This window comes from Diceros bicornis, chromosome 14 (genome assembly GCF_020826845.1).
Source record: "Diceros bicornis minor isolate mBicDic1 chromosome 14, mDicBic1.mat.cur, whole genome shotgun sequence".
Lineage (NCBI taxonomy): Eukaryota > Metazoa > Chordata > Mammalia > Perissodactyla > Rhinocerotidae > Diceros > Diceros bicornis.
In genome coordinates this window covers 53179238-53200776 of record NC_080753.1, presented here as the reverse complement: position 1 = coordinate 53200776, position 21539 = coordinate 53179238, and the positions used below count along the sequence as shown (strand labels likewise).

The 21539-nt window shown below is 36.2% G+C and overlaps 1 protein-coding gene across 2 annotated transcripts in view; it reads right to left on the bottom strand.

Annotated features, from left to right (window-relative positions):
• The window catches only part of RANBP9 (RAN binding protein 9), a 97379-nt gene that overhangs the window by 6376 nt on the left and 69464 nt on the right, over positions 1–21539 (bottom strand). For both annotated transcript variants that reach the window (XM_058555238.1, XM_058555237.1), the window contains exons 6-12: positions 19876–20060; positions 17071–17183; positions 15418–15526; positions 13133–13323; positions 11854–11998; positions 8196–8317; positions 6252–6403 (exon numbers count right to left, since the gene is read on the bottom strand). In XM_058555238.1, coding sequence (XP_058411221.1) covers positions 6252–6403; positions 8196–8317; positions 11854–11998; positions 13133–13323; positions 15418–15526; positions 17071–17183; positions 19876–20060 — 1017 coding nt within the window. The remainder of the gene's footprint in view (positions 1–6251; positions 6404–8195; positions 8318–11853; positions 11999–13132; positions 13324–15417; positions 15527–17070; positions 17184–19875; positions 20061–21539) is intronic.

The following is a 21539-nucleotide window of genomic DNA, read 5'->3' as shown; positions in this document are numbered from 1 at the left end:
CAGATACAGTTAGACAGATACAGGTCACCTTCCCAATTCAGAAGGCATACATGGAGAGGCGCTAAGGAAACTGAATCAGTGAATTCAGTAACAAAACACAGAAAATGCTGATCACTGAAATACGGAAGATTGAAATTCCTCAAGAATACTCTCTCCTAGGTACAGCTGCTCCGGCATTCTTCTAATCATCTCACTGTGTTCTGAAAGCAGAGGTCGGGGAAAGGCTCCAGGTCAACTGTATTCTTGCCCTTTCTCAGCCAAACTGGCCTCTATGTTGTGGTAATTAAAGAACTGCCCATAAAGCAAAGCTGTGCCATCAGCCTGGGGCTAACAGACGGGAATACGTGTGCCCTGAAATAAGTACACATAGCCCCGCCACTGTCCTACAATGCTGAGGATTTCATTCACGTCAGACTTCTCCCCCCAATTATTATAACGAAAGTTATTTGAAGATAAACATTATTTATTATACTATTTTGAATACTCTGTGGCTACTCACAGCTGCTGGGTACAGAGAAGAAGCTTCATACACCTGCTGCTGTTTTTTTTTTTTTTTTGCTGAGAAGATTCACCCTGAGCTAACATCTATTGCCAATCTTTCTCTTTTTGCTTGAGGAGGATTCGTCCTGAGCTAGCATCTGTGCCAGTGTCCCTCTATTGTGCATGTGGGTCGCCACCACAGCATGGCTAATGAGTGGTGTAGGTCCACGCCTGGGAACCAGACCCAGGCCGCGGAAGTGGAGCACACCAAACTTAACCACTAGGCCTCAGGGCCAGCCCCCAAGACCCGCTTCTTAACAGTATTTAAGATTTTATGCATCCCACAAAGCGTCTAGGTTTTATTTCCTATTTCCCCCAATCCAAATTTATTGATGGAAAGAATATTAATATCCTAATATCGGTGAAGCTAACTCTAATCAATCACATTATTTCTAAGGACTGAGCTCTGCTCAAGACTTAATTCACCCCACAACCATCTAATGAGGTACCATTCCCATAGTACAGATAAATTTTAAAAGATATACTAAAGAATTTGTCCAAGGAATAATTGCTACATAAAAACTTGAAGCACAAAACTATCCTCTTGGCTCTACATTGTGACATGCTACAAAAGGTGCAATGTTGCAGTCCCAAATCTCAAATCAAGACCATTCTGTTTATATCTTCTAGTATTTAAAACAAAACTCACAGAAAAAGATAATAATGATGGTCATTTATTGTGCACTAATACTGTGTGAGGCAATGTTTCAAGCGCCAATGTGGATCATTTCATTTAATCCTCATAATAACCTTACAAGGTGGATACCATAATACCCATTTTATAGAGAAGAAAACCGATGCAGTGAAGTTAAGATCACACAGCTAGTACTGTACTTTTAGTAAGATGCAGTTTTTCTTTTAATTGCCAATAAATATCAAGAAGAAAAGAGTACAATTTTGCTCTCATATTTTCAGTACAGTTGAACAAATATTTATTGGACATAGCTGCCAGACACTGAGGACACAGATAGAGATCATTAGAACCTAGTCACTATCTGAAGGACTCACTAGTCTTGGAAAGGCAGGCATGCAAATAAGTAACATACAGTGTGTTGCTTATTAACATGCAGTGTATTGTGTCACCAGAAGCAATCACAGAAACAGGCTCAAGCTTCATGGAAACTGAGGCTGAGAGAAAGGAGAAAAGGCATGGTTGGAACCATGGGCAAGGGGTTAGATCCTAAAATACCCCCAAAAACAAACTAAAAAGCTTGAGTTTTTTCCAGTAAGGCAATGGAGTTTTAAACAAAGAAGTGATATGGATTAGACTTGATTTTAGAAGGATCACACAGCAACACTATGAAACACAGCGTGGGAGTAGAGTGAAGCTGTGAGCAAGAAAAGTAATAGGGGCCGGCCTGGTGGCGTAGCAGTTAAGTGCTCCACTTTGGCGCCCGGGGTTCACAGGTTCGGATCCCGGGCACGCACCGACACACCCCTTCTCAAGCCATGCAGTGGTGGCGTCCCATATAAAGGAGAGGAAGATGGGCACGGATGTTAACATAGGGCCAATCTTCCTCGGTAAAAAGAAGAGGACTGGCATCTGATGTTAGCTCAGGGCTGATCTTCCTCACACAAAAAAAAGTAATAAAACCTTAAAAAAAAAAAAGAGGTTTACACCATCAAATTACCAGTAGTAAATATCTAGAACTTTTATCTTTCTTTACAAAGGGAATGAAATCAGCAAAGCAACATTACTGTTTTAGATCCTGCTGTAAAACTTAATTGGTGATGGTGACCAAAGAAATGCAAATAAGCAATTTTAAGATACAATGTTAAATCCACTCAAGTAGGATTAAGGTAGTAGTGCCACAGCACATTCCTTGAATACTGCTGGTAAGGTGGTAGAAGGTTTCTGGAAAGCAATATAGCAATATGTAGCCAGAGCCACAATCATATCCTATGACTCAATAATTCTATTTCTGGGACTTGATCCCAATGGAATAATTCTAAGGAATACACATAAAGATACATGTATAAAGGTGTTCACTGAAGCATTCAAATAAAAACCAATAAAAAAATCTCACAATAGAGCAATATTTAAATAAACTGATACAGCAACACAACAGAATATTATACAGCCATTTAAAAATAATTGCAAATAATGCATAGAAACTGGAAATAAATCTTTATGACAATAAATAAAAACAATACAAAATAGGATAACTACAGTCACTAACTACATAAAATACATGCACATGGGATTTAAGGCACAAAACTGAAAATATCTGTGCAATATCATGGCATTATGGGTTACCTTTTATTTTAGAAAAAACATTACTTCAGGGGGAATAATCTGAGGGAAATGTGCCATCATTTAGGTAGGATTCTCAAACTGTACTTATTTTTTGGCTTAAAATCTAAATGGTTCTATGTCTAAATGGTTCTAGTTCTGCTTCAGTTACTTGATTAAAAGCTCCTTGCAGCCTGGGCTGCTCACTCATGTCTGACTGACTCTACTCCACACGGCAGAAGTTCAATCAACAGCTGCTGAACAAACAAATCTGGGTAGTTCTCTTGGGAGCCACTGGCAGATGCAGGCAGGTAAGGAACAAAAACAAAGCGAACAGGAAGAGGAAAGGAAGACTGAGAAAACTAGAAGAAAGGTCAGGAGAAACCAGGGGCTGCTGCGGGAACTCTGGGCCATTCTGACCACAGGTGGGCTCCTCTGATGGTCTGCAGTTCGCCTGCTCCTCCACGACTGAAGGGAAGCAAAACACACGTGCACCTCACGGTACAACAATTTAGTGAATCTTACCTTAAACTTGAACTCATTCTGTCTACGTCTATGAGCATAGGATTCAGAATTTTATGCAAATTCTAAAAAAAGATTAAAAAAAAAAACCCCTACAATCACACGTGACCTGAAATGAAGAATAAAAGGAAAAGGAATAATATCTAAACCTTCTCAACTATGGCAAAAAATTTTCCCTTTGTGTTGCTCTCAAATCCTCCAGTGTTGTTCTTTAGGTACTTATAAGTTGGATCTGTTACTTGTCTTATCCCTATCTGGATCAAGATAGGTGTGGAGCACGGGAGGGAAGCAGCTCAGAATCCTAAGACAGTCTCTTAAAGCAGTTGGCATTTACTTAGAAGTCAGAGGGGCAAAATCAAAGCCGTCTACATTCTTTAGCTGAAGATGAATTACATCTTCACATAATTCAATATATAATAAAGGAATCTCTCTAAGAACAAGCCGTGTAATGCCAATTTCCGAGCTTTATGCAAATTAGAATCAAAGACACAGGAAGCTGATGGAGTGAAACCATAAATTTTCAAAGGCACTACATAAATCATACTTTCCTTCATCATCCTCAATTAGCATCAAGTTTTAACCAGAAGAGTCAGTTGACCTTGTGTAAAAAAGTCTATGAATTCTTAAAAAACATTTCATATTCCCAAATATCCCCTAAGACAGCAGTTCTCAAAGTACAGTCCAGGGACACCTCAGTCCAAGACCCAAGGGGATCTTGGGAGGTCAAATCTATTTTTATAATAATACTAAGATATCACTTGCTCTTTTCTCATTCTCACCACTACACAGTGGGGTTTTCCAGAGGCTACATTATGTGTGGTATCACAATAGACTGAATGCAGAGGTAAGCATGAGAATCCAGCTCATCTTCTATTCATCTAGCATTACAGAGATTTGGGAAAATGTGAAGCAGTGCCATTCTTCTCATTATTTTGTTTGTTTTAGGAAGATAGTTATTCTTCATAAAAATGTTATTGTATGTAATGGGTTTGTTATGTTAAAATGAACTACTAATTTTACTTTTAGTTTTAATTTCTATTATGGTAAAATCAATAAATATAACCCATATAAACATAAAGACTTTGGAAATCTTTAAGTTTGTGAAGTGTCTAGATATCACAAAGGTTGAGACCCACTGCCCTAAACATCTTCAGTACTCAAATCACATAAGTGCGCAGTTTCCCAAACAGATAACTTTAGACACCTAAAGTAACTTCATGAGAAAGTCTGAGAATTAAGTTTCTCAGCACTCTTAATATCAGACAAGGTTCTACAAGTTGCATTGTGATGAAAATTTCCTGTCTGGAAAAATCAGTTATACTTTTCAAATGAATTCGACTTCCATTTAATAAACATTTATCGCATACCTAGGTGCTATATATGCATTGGGTATATTTAAAGGAGGGAGTGGTTAAGTAAAGACATAGTTTGACCTCAAGGAACTCAATCTTAAAGGGCAAATGTGGACAGCCATTTTCCTAATCTATGAACACCTGATTTTAATTTTTTTTTTTCTGAGGAGGACTAGCCCAATGCCAATCCTCCCCTTTTTGCTGAGGAAGACTGGCCCTGGGCTAACATCTATGCCCATCTTCCTCTACTTTATATGGGACGCTGCTACAGCATGGCTTGACAAGCGGTGTGTCGGTGCGCACCCAGGATCCGAACCTGTGAACCCTGGGCCACCAAAGCGGAGCTCATTAACCGCTGTGCCACCGGGCCAGCCTCCTGATTTGACTTTTTAAATGAAAAATTGCTTAAATTACATAATCCACTAATTTTCTTTTATTTAGCATAAAAATCATAATTTAACCTTTTTTTTTTTTGGAGAGTCAGGATCACCATTAGAAATAGCAGTTGTGCTATGCAGTAGATGAAGTACTAAATATGGTGAATACACCTCTCTTCCCATCTCAGCTACTGAAACTACAAGATCACATGCCTTATGGTGGTGTCTACAGGTGGCTCCTTAACTCCTCCTAGACAGATAAATGTGTTCTGTCTACAGAGGTGGCTATTTTATTTTTGATTTTATGCCATATTCTTCAGCGCTCCTAGGTGTTGCTGACTGGTGCACGAACTCTCAGTGTGGACAGGAAGGGATGGCAGGAGTCACGCCCTTTCCTACATACCTAAGCATCAGCCTCAAGGCCACTACAGGCACCTCCCCCTTTGTTTTCCGGATTTCTTTCAAAACATTCAGGAGAAAATGTTTATAACGAATCAACTTTGAGCCCAGCCTACTGCAGAACGAAAAAAAAATACAATGGCTAGGTTAATGTTTTATAGGCTTACAGGGCTGGGGGACTTTTATGAATACGAAAAAAACCCTCATCTCTACAACTAATTGCAATGCTGACTTAAGGCAGGGGAAAACTCCATCTTCAACTGCTACGCAGAACTGTGGCTAACTTACTGAACTGTTTAAATTTTATCCCTCTTTCTATCCATCATAGACATCAATCCAGAAGAGACTTGAAAATGTATTTTAACTATTCCAGCTGTGAAAGATGACTCAGTCCTTCACCAATCACTATCAAAATGAAGATCATGTATTATATGTTCAATTTGCTGCAACCCTGAACAATGTTTACTAAAATAAAAATACCTCAAATTTATAGTTTCATCAGCAAAGTCACATTTCTCCTAATAACTTTGCCAATTTTACAGCTGAGAAAATAAAACTAAGAAAGTAAGTTGACACAGGGCATATGACACTGGTCAGTGGCAGAACTGGGATTTAATCCACATTTTCACTCGAAGTCCAGTGTTCTTTCCAGTAGAACAGAGCTGCCTAACCCTGTCAGATGTTTTCACTCTCCAGGGGGCAGGAGGCCAAGGAGGAGTTCATGTCCAAGTTTCCCAACGAGAATTTCTAGCACTACTCAATGTTTTACAAAACTACATTTTAGTTCCTTTGACACACTGGTAATTTTTCAAGAGAAAACAAATTTACCTTCAACATTTTTTTATTTGCTGTGTTCTTGCCACATTCTCTCCTGAGCTGTTCACTCATCGCTTGCAGCTCTCTTCCGAAGTGAATCATCCTCTCTATGGCAGCCTGACTTCCTCCACACAACTGGCGTCTTAACTGACTGGAGTCCACTTCTGTAGGCAAAACAGACAAGTGTTTTACTGCCTCACTGAATGGGGACAATGGAGAAATGGACATAAACTGCTTACCACATTTGGGATGTTTCATTTAGTAACTACTACCTAATATTTTATCTAAATATGCAAATTTATTTTTAATTTAATATGGAACTTAGCAGCTAAAGTAGACTTTTTCTATGTCTCAAGAGCCTAGGATCCAATATCTAGCATGCAGTTGAAAGTCAGGTGACAACCTTTCAGTGTTAGGATGTACCTATATGTCAGGGGAAATTTTATGAAAAGTTAAGCACAATTCTCTAAAACTACATTAAGCGATATTAAAAAAAAAAAAAAAAGAAATTAGTAACTGCCTCTCAGGCTACTTTAACATAGAACATAGATGGAATAAAATGATTCCTGGAAGCTAAGAGAGACTAAATGACTCCAATCAAAACACAGAAGATACCATATTATACTAATAAAAAGGGTTAATTACACCACTTTTAGAAAAATATTACTTTTAGAAAATAATTTTATAGTATATATCTTGACAGTAATCACTGATCAATAATGTAACCGTATAAATCACAAATAATAACATATAAATCACTATAATGATGGTGGTGATGAAGATAATAGTTAACATTTACTAAGCACTTATTTTGTGCTGTTAGCTTTTCACAGATTAGCTTGTTTAATCTTCGCAATGACCTGAGGCAGGTATCATTATACCCATTTTACAGATGAAGAAACCGAGGCACACAGCTCTGAAGTAACTTATCCGAGGTTGCGTAGCTAGTAAGTGGCAGATGGAGAATTCCAGTCCAGGTCCTCTGGCTCTAGCATGCCTGCTCTTAATCACTATGCTTCAAGTACTCTTTGAATGTGGAGGTTGCTGACCCCTGTTAGAGTAAACCTAGGCTGCCTTTTTAATCATACTCATTTCTTGATAGAGTGAATTATACACTGGAACACACAATCCTCAACAACAAAGTCGTTGTATAAATAATATAAGAATAACTTTGCATTTATGAAGTAGTTTCTTTTATATATACTCTAAAAATTTGAATAAATACCTTTTACCTTAAAATGCTAAGAAATCTAATGTTGTCACAGAATTCTGATAAATAAGAATTTATAAGCCTCAATAATTTTCACTCTCCAATTGATGGGAAAGCTTGCTGATGGTTTAACGTTATGGTACAATTTACTACACAAGTTGTCGACAAAGTAAAATTATGCATGCTAATATATCTTTCAGCCACATAATTTTGGGGAGGAGGAAAGGGGGTCACACTTAAGCACCTACTATGTGCCAGGTACTGAACTATGCATAGTCACATATATTCACATTTGATGAATTTAGGAAATTCTGTTTGATTAGAATTTATAAAATCATCTCTACTCAATTTGGCCTTTACTGGCTATATTGAAATAAGCGTAAAAACTTTTCATATTTCCAAACTTAAATAAATATCCTAAAGGCTATTTCACACTAACAGGTTAGTCCTGTACATTAATGACAGCACTGAAGTTGAACCGAAACAGACAGTTCAGCAGAGAGCACTGTCTATGTTCAGGATGTTCAGACCCTAACTTCAGAAGGTACTGAGAAGTAACTCTACTCTCTCTAGCAACTCACTCTCACAAGAAAGTTTGAGAGAAGTAATATGTATCACTGTCAAATCCAATGGCACATACATCTTTAAATCTGATTTATGCTCATCAGCTATGAATCAGTACAAGTAAAAACATAACCTTGTAGTCATCATTTTTTATTAAAAATGTAAGAAATATCACTGCAGACCCATTTCGGTGTCACAATCTTCCATTTCGTGGTCATGTTTAGAGCTACCATTTAGGAAACCATTGGATGAAGTTTCTCCAACTCCATTGGAGTAGTGATCTGTTTCCATGTCTACATCATTACTGAAAATGAAAAAACAAACCTCATTTTAGAAATAGCATACTTGCAGCTTATTTTAAAATAAATTACTACTCAACTACAGCTACACTGACTTCAGAAGGCAACAGCAATCTGTAAAAAAAAGTATTTAGTTAAATCTTGAATGTATTCAAAGCCAAGTATGTAGCTGACTTTTAACAAATTTGTACTCCTGGAGAAAAAAAGTATAAGTACTCAAATGTAGTGGTTTTATGAACTTTTATCAATATGGAGAAATTATATTTCAGCACACACTTCCCATGATTTTTCAAACTCAGATCTGCACTTCATTCTCTGTAATCAACTCTCGCTCCAGAACCTGTCACCACATGTCAGGGAAAAAAACTTCACTCTCAAAACAAGTGACTCCTGGAACCCACTTCACCTCTTTTCTGCCCTCAAATTCAACATGCTTCTAGACAATTTTTTCTTTAACAGTCTTAACATTTTGGGATTTGTCCTCACTACTTAAAAACATACCCTCTCTCAGGGCTGGCCCCATTGCCTAGTGGTTAAAGTTCGGGGCTCTTCGCTTTCGCAGCCCATGTTTGCAGGTTTGGATCTCGGGTGTGGACCTACACCATTTGTCAGCCATGCTGTGGCAGTGACCCACACAGCAAAAAGAGGAAGACTGGCAACAGATGTTAGCTCAGGGCCAGTCTTCCTCAGCAAAAAAAAAAGAACCTATCTCAAAGGTAAAGAATAATCTTAAAAACCTCTCAGTCTCATCTTCTCATACCTTTCTAGCACCCAACACTATTTTTCTCTCTCAAGCTTTCTTATTGGCTAAAGGTTCTAAAGTACTGCCAAATCTTAATTTTAAAAATGCTGTTTTGGATATGTAGAGTGTTTCCAATTTTCACATTTACTGAATAAATAACTACACGCCAATAACTACATCTGGACATACTGAACTTGTCAATGTATGCCCTTCAGATCCATCCACACTCTCAGCAACAATAAATATCTAATCTTTATGATTTCTCCTATGAAGATCTAGGTAATGATTATACAGTCTAGAAGGAAACACTTCATGAAAATTTAGGAAATATTTAAATAAAAATAACCTTTCCCCTTAAAAAAGCAATGCATATTCATTTGTAGGGGGAAAAAACATCAAATGCAGATGAGCACAAAGCACCTTATGCATACTGCCACCAGAGGTGACCACTGGCGAACACCTCAGGGTGCCTGTGTGAGTCTAAGTGTGGGTGCGTGGTGCATACACACTTCCATCAGTAAAACCTATGAGGTAAAAAGACACAGATCTAGGGACAAGGGGGCAACGCTCTAGGACTCCTTTGTCAGTCAGAAAAGCTTGTTTACTATCTTGATAAGATTTGAGAATTGATAAGAAAAATCAGAAATAGAAATAATGTTTAATTTAACGGAAATCCTTAAGATCATAATTTTAGTGATCTTATTAATATAATAACCCATATTTTTAACAATTCAATATAGCATTTGAGAGGGATTCTTTCCTTCAACACACATTTAAGAGCCTCTGAGCTATGTACCACGTTAGGTGCTAAGGATCTAATGAAACAGCCTCTGCCCTCCAGGAGTGAAGAGCCTATAAGAAACTAATCAAGTTATTCTATTACTGGGGATCAGTACTATGATGAAGGTTAATCACAAGGAGTGACATAGCATTTGGTGGGGATGTAAATCAAGGAAAACCTCCTGGAAGAGGTAACATCTGAACTTGAGTGTTATAGCTTGAATAGAAGTTAGGATGGAGGGGATGGAGGGAAGGGAGAAGAGCAGTGCAGACGGGGGGAAATATAATGGAAAAAGCACAAGTCTGGAAGTCAGAATCCTGGGAAGCAGTCTCAGTTCTGCAACTTGCTAACTACTCATTACTGACCTTTAAAAAAAGTCATTTACTTTTCTGGTATTCAGCTGGACATCTGTAAAATGGTTTTAACAGTTAATACAATCTTTGCCTACTTCACAATACCATTCTAAGGAAAGTCATTACCAACTATAAAATAACTGTTACTGTGTAACAGTCTCAGGCAGTCTTAAAGCCTACTTTCTTCTCTTCCTACACTGCACACAAAGGAGGATGCTGTGTCATCAACCCCTTTCGTTACACTTGCTTCCCTGCATTCAGGTAATAATAGGTCTCTTTAGCAACTTCCTGCCGTGAGGATAGCATTAAAAACCCACGAATTGACTGCAATCCTTAGCCTTAAACAATGGCAGAACCCTCTACAACATATAAAGTACTAATGTACTATAAAGTACTAACGGCCTGACTTTTTAAATTTCCATACATAATTTTTACTGCAGTATTCTTATTTTATATTTTCTAGTCTATTTTCTATTATATGTCATCTAGAGATGACATCATCTCTACTGTGAAAGACTACCCTGACCTCTTCGGTGAAGACAGCCACTTGTTCTACTACTCTTCTCATACCGTTTTTTGTGGACTTCCATTATAACCTACCACACAACATCATTACTTCGGTAAATTCTTGCAACTTGTGATATATAAGTTGAAAATTCTGATTAACCTCCAAATTTGCAAATACAGATTTTTACACAAACTCTTTTCTTCAGAATCACAGTTCCATTAAAATTGTGTCTCTCCTTCAGTGAGAAAATTTTGCACTGATGAATATTCCCCCAAAACGCAGTGTGACCAATCCATGTTATAAGACCAAACCAACATCAAATTAATAAAATCTATCCATTATTTTTATGAAAAAAAAATAGTTATTCCACTTGTCCTGAACCAAAACGAGATTCAGATTCTGGATGATTTGGGCAGGCTGCATTTTTAAGAACTTGCTTTCACACACTAATATTCAATTCAAATGATTACATTTCATGAACCATTAGGTTTAATGAACATTAAACCTGAGTATGTCATAGTATTGATATAGACGTCTCTTCTCTCAAAGCTCTTCAAAGTCAGAGACCATGCCTAACAGAATGTTTGACATCCAACAGGTCCTCAATACTGTCTTCATGCTATATGATTACTGAATGACTTAACCATCTGCTATATGCAAGCTACTTAAAGAGAGGCTCTCGAAAAAGATTCTTTGTAAAGTTAGTTATTTGGAACTAAGGAAACATTCTTAAAACATTTACACCAAAAACCTCAAAGACAAAAATAGTTGTAAACCTATCATGTTAACACTAGAGGTTAAATATACTATTGTGACTTAACTTGGAAACATAACAGATGGCATAACTATGATCATCTGTCTATCAGATGATGGTGGCAGGAAGACTAGAACACAGAGCCCTGAATCTGTCCTTATAGCCCCACTAGAGGGAAGAGGGAAAGCAGAGTAAGAGAAGGAATAAAGGAAAGAGCCTACGTGTACGCTAAGAGAGTGAAAAGCTTTGGGAAACTGATTCCCTACCCTTTATTCTCTAGGGGCTTGGGAACTTCCAGACCCCTACTATGGGCCACTTAATTCAGTTTTTCCAAATTAGTAAAAACAATGACACCTACAATAAGGTTACTTACAGTAATGCACAAGCTAGGGAAATCACTTACCTGGTGAAGTTATTAACTTGCTGTGATCTTGACATATTTATACTGTTCAGTTCTGGAACATTCAAATTGGATGACTGGTGTTTACTGTGGCAATATGACTGATGTGCTTTATTTGATATTACACCATTACTACAACTTTCGAAACCTAGAAAAAAAGAAGCAAATGATACCTCATGAAAACAGAAACAAACACTAATTTATTATTAGGTTGTAAATAACGTACTATACTCTGATGCTGTATTTAAAGATTTTATAATGTAGGACAGTCAGTGGACTACTTAAACAGTAAACAAATGGATAACCTCTTTGAAAGACTATAAGGATACTTAATTATGAGCTGTAATTATCATCTCCTCTAATTATTTATTTAAGGCTTAATTATGGATCTCATTTAATCCTGACAACCCCCTAAGAGAGCAGTGTGATCATAACCCCATCTTACACACGAACACACTGACGCTAGGAATTTGTCCAAGCCTGAAGTGACGTACAACAATCAAGAAGGGTGGTGACTAGGGATACAAACATGAGAACCATCTGCACTGTCCAGGATGGTGATGTCAAGAAATCAAGAAGTAGTAATGTAGAAAGTGATATGCTGATCGAGAAACAGCAAAGGTGTTGCTCTACTCTATGAAAGGAAATAGTATTTGACTTCTGTTTTAGAAAAGTTAAATGTACAGAGGGAAGATAACACCTTGAGAAAAACAGAATTAAAGAGACAAGCAAAGGAAAAAGCCTGAGAAGGAGCAGAAATAAACTTGTAGAAGTGATAAAAGCCAAGAAAGGAGAGAATTTTAATTAAGAGAACACCAAAAGCCTTAGAGAGTAACACTAGTAAGCCAAGAAAGAGGTAAGAAAGAATGAACTGAGCAGAGCAGACACTTGCAAGCTCAGCTGAGAAAGGAGAAGACAGTAGGCAGCCCGGCTAGGTGTGGCGACTGGTAGCATAAGATGAGACAGCCATGTCACCACCTTTACATTTATACGTTATTCAAACAAACAATACCTTTCATTACCAAATATCTATGATTTCTAGAGAAAACTCACATGTTGACCTTCACTTATGAAAATCTGCTCTTCTTTAAGTTACTTCTTGGTACTAAAAATACACAAATCTGATGCATCTACAATTTTTCTTCCAGAACATCTTGAGATCAAGTATATACATGTACAAAACAGCTACACAGACATGTCTAGATTTTTTAAAATTTTATATTGGTTCAAAAATACAGAGAAGAGTAAAATTTAAAGACAATGTCATAAGACTGAACCTCACCAGAAAAATGTGCAGTACTTCCTTTGCCTGAAGCTAAATTGTGGATATTCATTCCATGGCTGGGGCTCATACTTGGACTACTAAAAGGTCGAGGACTAACAGGATAGCTGTCTTGCGATTTTGGACTTCGGCCTCCCAAACATCGCACTTCACTATCTGTACCATTCACCATTTCTATAAACTGACGCACTCTAAAAAAAGAAAAGAAAAATTTAGTTAGACAATCTTCAAATGGCTGTTTATTTATTTAATAGCAACAGATTTCTGAAAGGAAATATTTTAAGAACTTGTATTTATCAGTAAGATTGGCCTTTTAGCATGCTAAATATACTAAATATGATTTCATGTACTGTATTGTTTAGATTTAGAATTTAAATTGTTCAAAATTTAAAATTTTCCAGAAAAATGAGCGTATAATGCACCAGACACTATATCTCCTTTAATTAAGACTTACTAAGAAAATGAAAACTTATCTGTAGCTATAATAAACAAAAGCAAAATGGACCTCATTTTTAAAGCTAAAATAACTTAATCAAAATAATATCTGCACTTGGTAGCAAATCAAATAGTACATAAGAACATGATGTACTTTTATGTACATATGATACATACGAAGCAAGAGCCTTACTCCCCACCCTTCCTTATTCCTAGCCCCATTTGCAACCTCTTAGCCACTTTTCAACTTTACTCCAAAGCAAAACAGAGCCAATCTTCCTCAGCAAAAAGAGGAGGATTGGCAGCAGATGTCAGCTCAGGGCTAATCTTCCTCACCAAAAATAAATTAAAAAAATAAAGCAAAACAATTCTGACATCTGGCTTACAAAGGGCTTCTGGTGCTTAAAAAGTTGAAATCTAAAGCTTAATAACACCTGAATTTTAAAATAACGAAGATTCATAAGACCAATAAAAAATGCCAAATTAGGATGGCTATTATAAAGACAAAAAAGTAGAAAATAAGTGTTGGCAAGGATGCGGATAAACTGGACTCTTGTACACTGCTGGTGGAAATGTAAAGTGGTACAGGGCTATGGAACTGTGAAGATAAATCTCCTCAAAAAATTAAACATAGAATTATCATTTGGTTCAACAATTCCACTTCTGGGTATATACCCAAAAGAACCGGGAGCAGAGACTCCAACATATACTTGTGTACCCATGTTTATAGCAGCTTTTTTTTTTTTTGAGGAAGATCAGCCCTGAGCTAACATCCGTGCTAATCCTCCTCTTTTTGCTGAGGAAGACCAGCTCTGAGCTAACATCTATTGCCAATCCTCCTCCTTTTTTTTTTTTTTTGTCCCCCCAAAGCCCCACTAGATAGCTGTATGTCATAGCTGCACATCCTTCTAGTTGCTGTATGTGGGATGCGGCCTCAGCATGGCCGGAGAAGCAGTGCATCGATGAGCGCCCAGGATCCGAACCCGGGCCGCCCGTAGCGGAGCGTGCGCACTTAACCACTAAGCCACGGGGCCGGCCCCTATAGCAGCTTTCTTCACAATAACCAAAAGTGCAAGCAACCCAAATGTCCATCGATGGATGAGTGAATAAACAAAATGTGATATATATATATATACACACACACACATATATAGTAGAATATTATTCAGCCTTCAAAAGGAAGGAAATTCTGACGTGCTACAACATGGATGAACTTTGAGGACATTATGCTAAGTGAAACAAGGCAGCTACAAATGACAAATATTTTATGATTCCACTTATATGAGGTACCTAGAGTAGTCAAATTCAAATTCACAGAGACAGAAAGTAGAATGGTGGTTGCCAGAAGCTGGTGGGTAGGGAGAAATGGGAGTTAGTATTTAACGGTACCAAGTTTTAGTTTGGGACGACGAAAAAAGTTCTGGAGATGGATGGTTGGTGATGGCTGAAGAACAATGTGAATGTACTTATTACAATAGAACTGTACAAGTAAAAATGGCAAATTTTATGTTATGTACCTTTTACCACAATTTTTAAAAATGTCACAGACTTACAATAAGGTACTTTGCAGGAGGAAAAATAGATACCCATCGTCTACATTAGATTTTCACATTTTTAGCCATAGAAAGACAGAAGAGCAAACACATAGGAAAAGATGCCATCTGCTAGTTATAGTCCTCAAAACAAGTGTTTTTTATAACCTATTACTTATATGTGCTATATTACAAAATTATACATAAATATCTGAAATAAGGTAAAACAAAAATTAAAACTATTAAAACAAAAATAATTTTGGTTATCTATAACACACAAGTATATAATAAATATAATATTTTATCAAAGAAACTCACTTTAATGTGAAAAGGAGATTAGGATTTCTTTCAAGTAAACTTGGGTATAACTGTTGTGTTGTTTCAATGGCTTCTCCCATTCTTCCTGCTAACACCAATTTCTGAATTCCTATTTAGAAAAAGAAAGCAAAAAATAAATTTTTTAAGAGTAGAAACATAAACTTAATGGACCCTCAAAAAACAGAGTTAGTAAAAAATCTTTTAATAAATTATTGTGATTAATTTCCATTTCTTTTTCTAAAATCATAGTTTCTATTAGGCAATCAAGGAAAATTTTCAGACATTAAAAAATTAGAAAAACAAGTACTTTCATAAACTACTAAAAACAAATCACAAACTAATTATACAAGTAATATACAAGTAATACAAGAAAAACACCTCAAGCAATATTGAAGTATCAACCACTAAGATTAAAAAGATGGATACGTTTATGGCATACACTGTGGTGATGGTTTCACAGATATATATTTATCTCCAAACTCATCAAGTCGTATACAGTCATGCGCCGCATAACGACGTTTTGGTCAATGATGGACCGTATATATGATGGTGATCCCACAAGATTAGTACCACATAGCCTAGGTCTGTAGTAGGCTATACCATCTAGGTTTGTGTAAGTACACTCTATGATGTTTGCACAATGAAACAGCCTAACCACGCATTTCTCCCATCATTAAGCGATGCTTAACTGTACACTAAATATGTACAGCTTTTAATATGTCAATCATACCTCAATAAAGTGGTTTTTAAAACAAGACTATAGGAAACATTAAAATAATATTCAAAATGTCTTATCAAATACAATAGCCTTTTGAACCCAATACTAAAAGAATGCTAGCCTCTGAGTAAGATCTGAATTCAGCAGACACTCATTGAGCATTTCCTGTGGGTCAGACATTTGTTAAATTAGATGATGAGGATACAAAAAGAGTAAGTCATCATCTCCTATTCGCCAGAGCTTATAACGTAGTGAGAAAGACAGACTAGCATACAATCAGCTACAACACAATGTAATCAATCAGTGTTATTACAGCAGTTTGACCCATAAATAATTTGCTTTCATCCATCATGATTTCACTCATCATGTTTTGTTTTTATCCCTATACTCTCAAGTCACAACCTCCCTGACCAATTTTAAGACAGTTAATTGTGCAACAGTCATCATGCTGACTAGCCCTTGTTAGAACAGGCCTGACAGCTCTAGCCACAAGCACTGGGACCTAAGCAAAACATATTTAAGATCAATGCTATCTTAAACTTAGATACCAATTTAAATGCAAAGATATTTAAATTTCTTTCAAATATCATCTCCACTAACATTTAATCATGGGACTACTTTATCAATTTAAAAAAACCACTTTATTAAATGTTTACATTCTGAAAGCTCAAGAAAACATTTTTTAAGAAAAAATGGTAAACATTTCTTACAAAAATTTCTCCAAAATTTTATCTTTCTACATCTAGAATGCTAACACAGTCCTATGTGAATTTTTTTAAAGGTCATCTTCAAAAACGTCAATAAAAATAAATTTCAGAGGCATCAATTAACATATTTGAAAATTTTTTAACTAAAAAAATAAAATTTCTAAATATCAATGTAACCACACCTATAATCTGAAAACAAGTGTTAGCCATGCACCACAGGGTCCTTACTTTGTCTATTCTTAATGGAAGCTAATTCTTCTAGAACGGTCTGGTCTGTAGATCTGGCAAAGGCCTCTGCTGTGGCACAGTACCCATGGTGGACTAAATAAGATGAAACCATTCTTAAAATAAAAAGAAGAAACACGTCTTTTAGTCAAGAGAATACATGCTTCATACTACAATTTATATAACAAGGTCGACTCTGCTATTATAAAACCAACCTATTCCCTTGAAACAATTAAGGCTTTAATAACCTCAATTTTAACATTCAAAAAATCATTTTGTTCTATTCACATAGTATTTTCAAAAAGATAACTGCAAATCCTATGTTGAGACTACTCCCACTAAGAATATATATCACCAGAGAATCAAGGACGTTAAATGACTTTCTTTGATTCTTGGCATCCCATTGTCTCCAGGTCTTTTCCTATTATTTCCCATCCTTATATTCAATCCTGCTAACCATAATTTCTGCTGCACCTTTATCGTATGACTTATCCCAGTAAAGTGTTGGCATTTTGTAAAATAAAACAATTTAAAAATAACAGATTAACTCTCCGTGTTCCAGAGTTCAACCACTTTCTTTACCCATCAGTTACATAAGATGGGATCACAAGGTGTGAACACAAGAAATACTGAAGTGAACCTGGAGAGAGAATCTTCCAGAACAAAGTCTATCAGGGTGATAATACTAATCAACGAGGAGTCAGCCTTCTAATCGCAATCAATTAGTATGGTTGTGCAAAGGAGATTAATTACTCAAATATGATTTACATGTAAGTGACATACTTCCAAAGAACAAGTTTATTTGTTTTAAAAGCCACCAAGTGGTCAAAACATATATTTACATCTAACCACAAAATGTTAGAAAAACTGCTTACTCAGTAAGATCAACCCAAGTATCTAAATAATCAACTCTTAAACCTGCCTCCATGTGGCATTACTGAGGGCTTTGTAGAAAACAACAGGAAGCAGTGGTTCAGGAAAGGGAGACTGGGGGGGCAGAGGGGAAAATCTCTATGAAACAAGATTTTTCATTTTATTTCATCTAATTTTTCAAATTAATTTAAGAGGGTAAGGAAGAACCTTTTAAAGTGGACTTCCCAAGAGGTCACAGTGTCAGTTTTGTGAAGAATGGGATAAGGGTGGGGGCCCTCATTGAACTCTGGCTACAGGATTAAGACAAATAATGTTTCCTCTACTACTATCCTGCCATGCTGCTCAGTGGCTATCATTTTTAAAGCATTAAAGGGATGTAACCCCAGGAGAGCGACCTATCCTAGCTCTAACTCATGGCAACTATGGGATTCTGAGTCCGGGTGCACTCTGCTTTCAACTACGCTGGACAGAAATCCTAGGCTCTGTAACACCAGACAATAACAGCTCTCGGGAAGAAGCTGATTCTTTCAGAATCAGCACCATGTCGTCTAATCATTATCTCCTCCAAAAACTACACACAAAACGTTTTATTAGATTTGTAAATTTAAGACTGTTCAAAGCAATTATACAGACATTTAAGATGAATTGTGTCAGACTGATGGTATCTGAAAGCCTTTGCTATTGTCTTGGGCTGGATTACAGTAGTGAAAATGACCATTTAAACTTATTGGTATTTACTTAATTTTTAAGTCTACGCTATTTCAAACTTTAAGAGCTACCATTCAGTACTATGTCATCACTAGCCTTTCAGCAAAGGTATAGTCTAAAGTTGAATGTCATAGGAATTATATTTTCCTGCTGACTTCCATAACGAAACTCTACTTTTTCATAAAAAAGTAGGTAATAAAAATTACCAACTAATTATTCAACGAATAAAACAAGTTGAAAATTTTTGGTAAAGAATGAGTTGAGATAAAGGTTATTCATTGTATAGTACTTCGATTGACACCCATTATTTGTTCTCCTGCTACCCATCCTCCATCACCGTGATTACTGATTCCTAAGTACTTATCCTGCATCTGGGAATCCTAACTCCACATTCACTGTTCCTCGGTCTTCATTCCAGTTACCTCCTCTGAAATGTCTAATAACAGCATGTACAAGTAAATGGCATTAAAAATAATTAGTAAGATTTTTAAAAATTCCTTAAGCTGGAGGCTTTTGGTCAGATTTTCCTACTTAGAATAGGGGCAATTATAACCTCCCTGAATCTACATGACAAATAATAAATATTCAGGAAAAAAAGGGATTGTAGTAAGCAAAAATATTCTTACAGAGTACCTCATTCACTGGTAAAATTTAGCCAAATCCTGAAACACGAAATGTATATACCAACTCTGTAGTCCAGTATATAAACCATACTATTATTTTGATGCTTATTCTTACCGAACAATAATTCTTTTTCCCTATAAATATTTTAACTATTGCTGAACAACACAGCCAAATTCATGTCCAAAAACCACAGATCCTGAATTGAACAATCTAAATTACCCTTCTGAATTTATCTTTTGCATTGGCATTATTAATAGTTGAATCATGTAACCTATGGAAATCATTAAATCCTATTACTAAGGATAGCAAATGAATTAACCTAACCCAAGTGATCTAGTGTCACTTTATTTCCTCCTTCACATTAACAAGTCAGACTAAAATACAACTCTGTATGTATACTACCAAATTAAATATTATTTTTGTTTTAAATAGAGTAAATTACTTTTTATAGAGATTAAAATATAATCAATAATACATTAAAATTATTAGGATATAAATTAGTAGATTAAAAAGCTTCAACAAATTTTCTTTTATACCAAAAGAATAAAATGTTTTATAAAAAGTATACTTTTGAATAATGTCAATTCAGATCTCTTCACTTACTTTTGTATCATGGTCTGCCATTCTCCTTCTCGATCTCCAATAGGAAACCGGTCTATCTGTGCCTGTATTTTGGTTCTCCACTCTCGCATGTAGTCTTCTATGTCAAACACAAAAGGATGTTGCCCAAAATTGGCATCGACGACTTCTCCTGGTGTCTGGAGCCCAACAGTAGGATATAAATTTGGCTGTAAGACAACACATTTCACTAAGTATCTATCCCTTTTATGTTAAAGATATTCATTCTTTCAAACGCTATCTTTAAAATAACAGAACTATAAGTTTACCTCATGAATATTTTAAAATCTCAATCAAAAACTAGTGGAGGAAGACTAAAGCAAATGATCTAAAATACATTATATACTAGACGAACAATATCATATCCTGTAATCATCAAGAAAAAAACCTAAGCCACCTATTTAGTCAGAGACCATGTAGAATTACACTTCTAATAAATGAAGACAATTCTTGCTATTAAGAATATGTCATTTAGGTGGCCAGCCTGGTGGCCCAAGCGGTTAGGTGCGTGCGCTCCGCTGCGGCGGCCCAGAGTTCACGGGTTCGGACCCAGGGCGCACACCAACGCACCCCTTGGCAAGCCATGCTGTGGCAGCATTCCATATAAAGTAGAGGAAGATGGGCACGGATGTTAGCCCAGGGCCACTCTTCCTCAGAAAAAAAAAAGGAGGATTGGCGGATGTTAGCACAAGACTGATCTTCCTCACATAAAAAAAAAAAAAAAAAAAGAACATGTCATTTAGTAGTTACAGAGATTCAAGTATAAGCACATAAGTCAGGTTTATCCTTTTATATATGATATGTGTGATGCAGAAACTGTGTGTGAAAACTAGTCACCCCAGAAGTACAATTCTAACTGGGCGTGTACTATTTTAAGTTTATTAATTTCACTTATCTGTACATTTATGATGCTTTTATAACGGGATGGTGATAAGAATTCAACTGTAAGCAAAACAAAGTGCCATTAAGTATGGGGATTCTCTATATAAAAATAAAAGACTCAAATGCCCACATTTCAAGAGAGGAAAAGGATGGATTTAAATATTCAAATTCATAAAGAAATGCGTTTAGGCCTACTCCAAGATTTTGAGGCTAGACAATCAACTTCAATAGCTTCAAGTACACAAAAAATACAGGAGTCCTTTTGGCTCATCACTAGTTTCATCTAAAGGGGGAATGAGTTACTGAATGTCTACTAAATGGCAGGGTTTAATCATTATAATAACCCTGTGAAGTAATTATTATTTGCATTACAAAGATATGGAAATTGAGGATTAGGGGGTAAATTAACTTGCTCATGGTCATTCTACACTATAGTAGAGGTGGGAGTGGAACACAGCTTTATCTGACACCAAATCTAAGTTCACTTTTTCTTCCTATAACTCCAAATCCTACTTCATCTTCATTCTCTGTATTTCTGCCTTATTTCTTTGCTTTAATGGTTCTCTCAAGTATTTTCAGTACAAAATCAAGAGAAGATTAAGAAGGAATAATTTGTGAGTAAATATAAGATGCTTAGATTTCACAGCAAAAAGCTAAGAGGATGTGTTTAAAAACAACTGTTTAACCAAGCAACCAAACTCAGAAACAAAATGAGTACTGTCTCAAAATATTGAGAAATATAGTCACACTGGATTAGGGAAATAAAT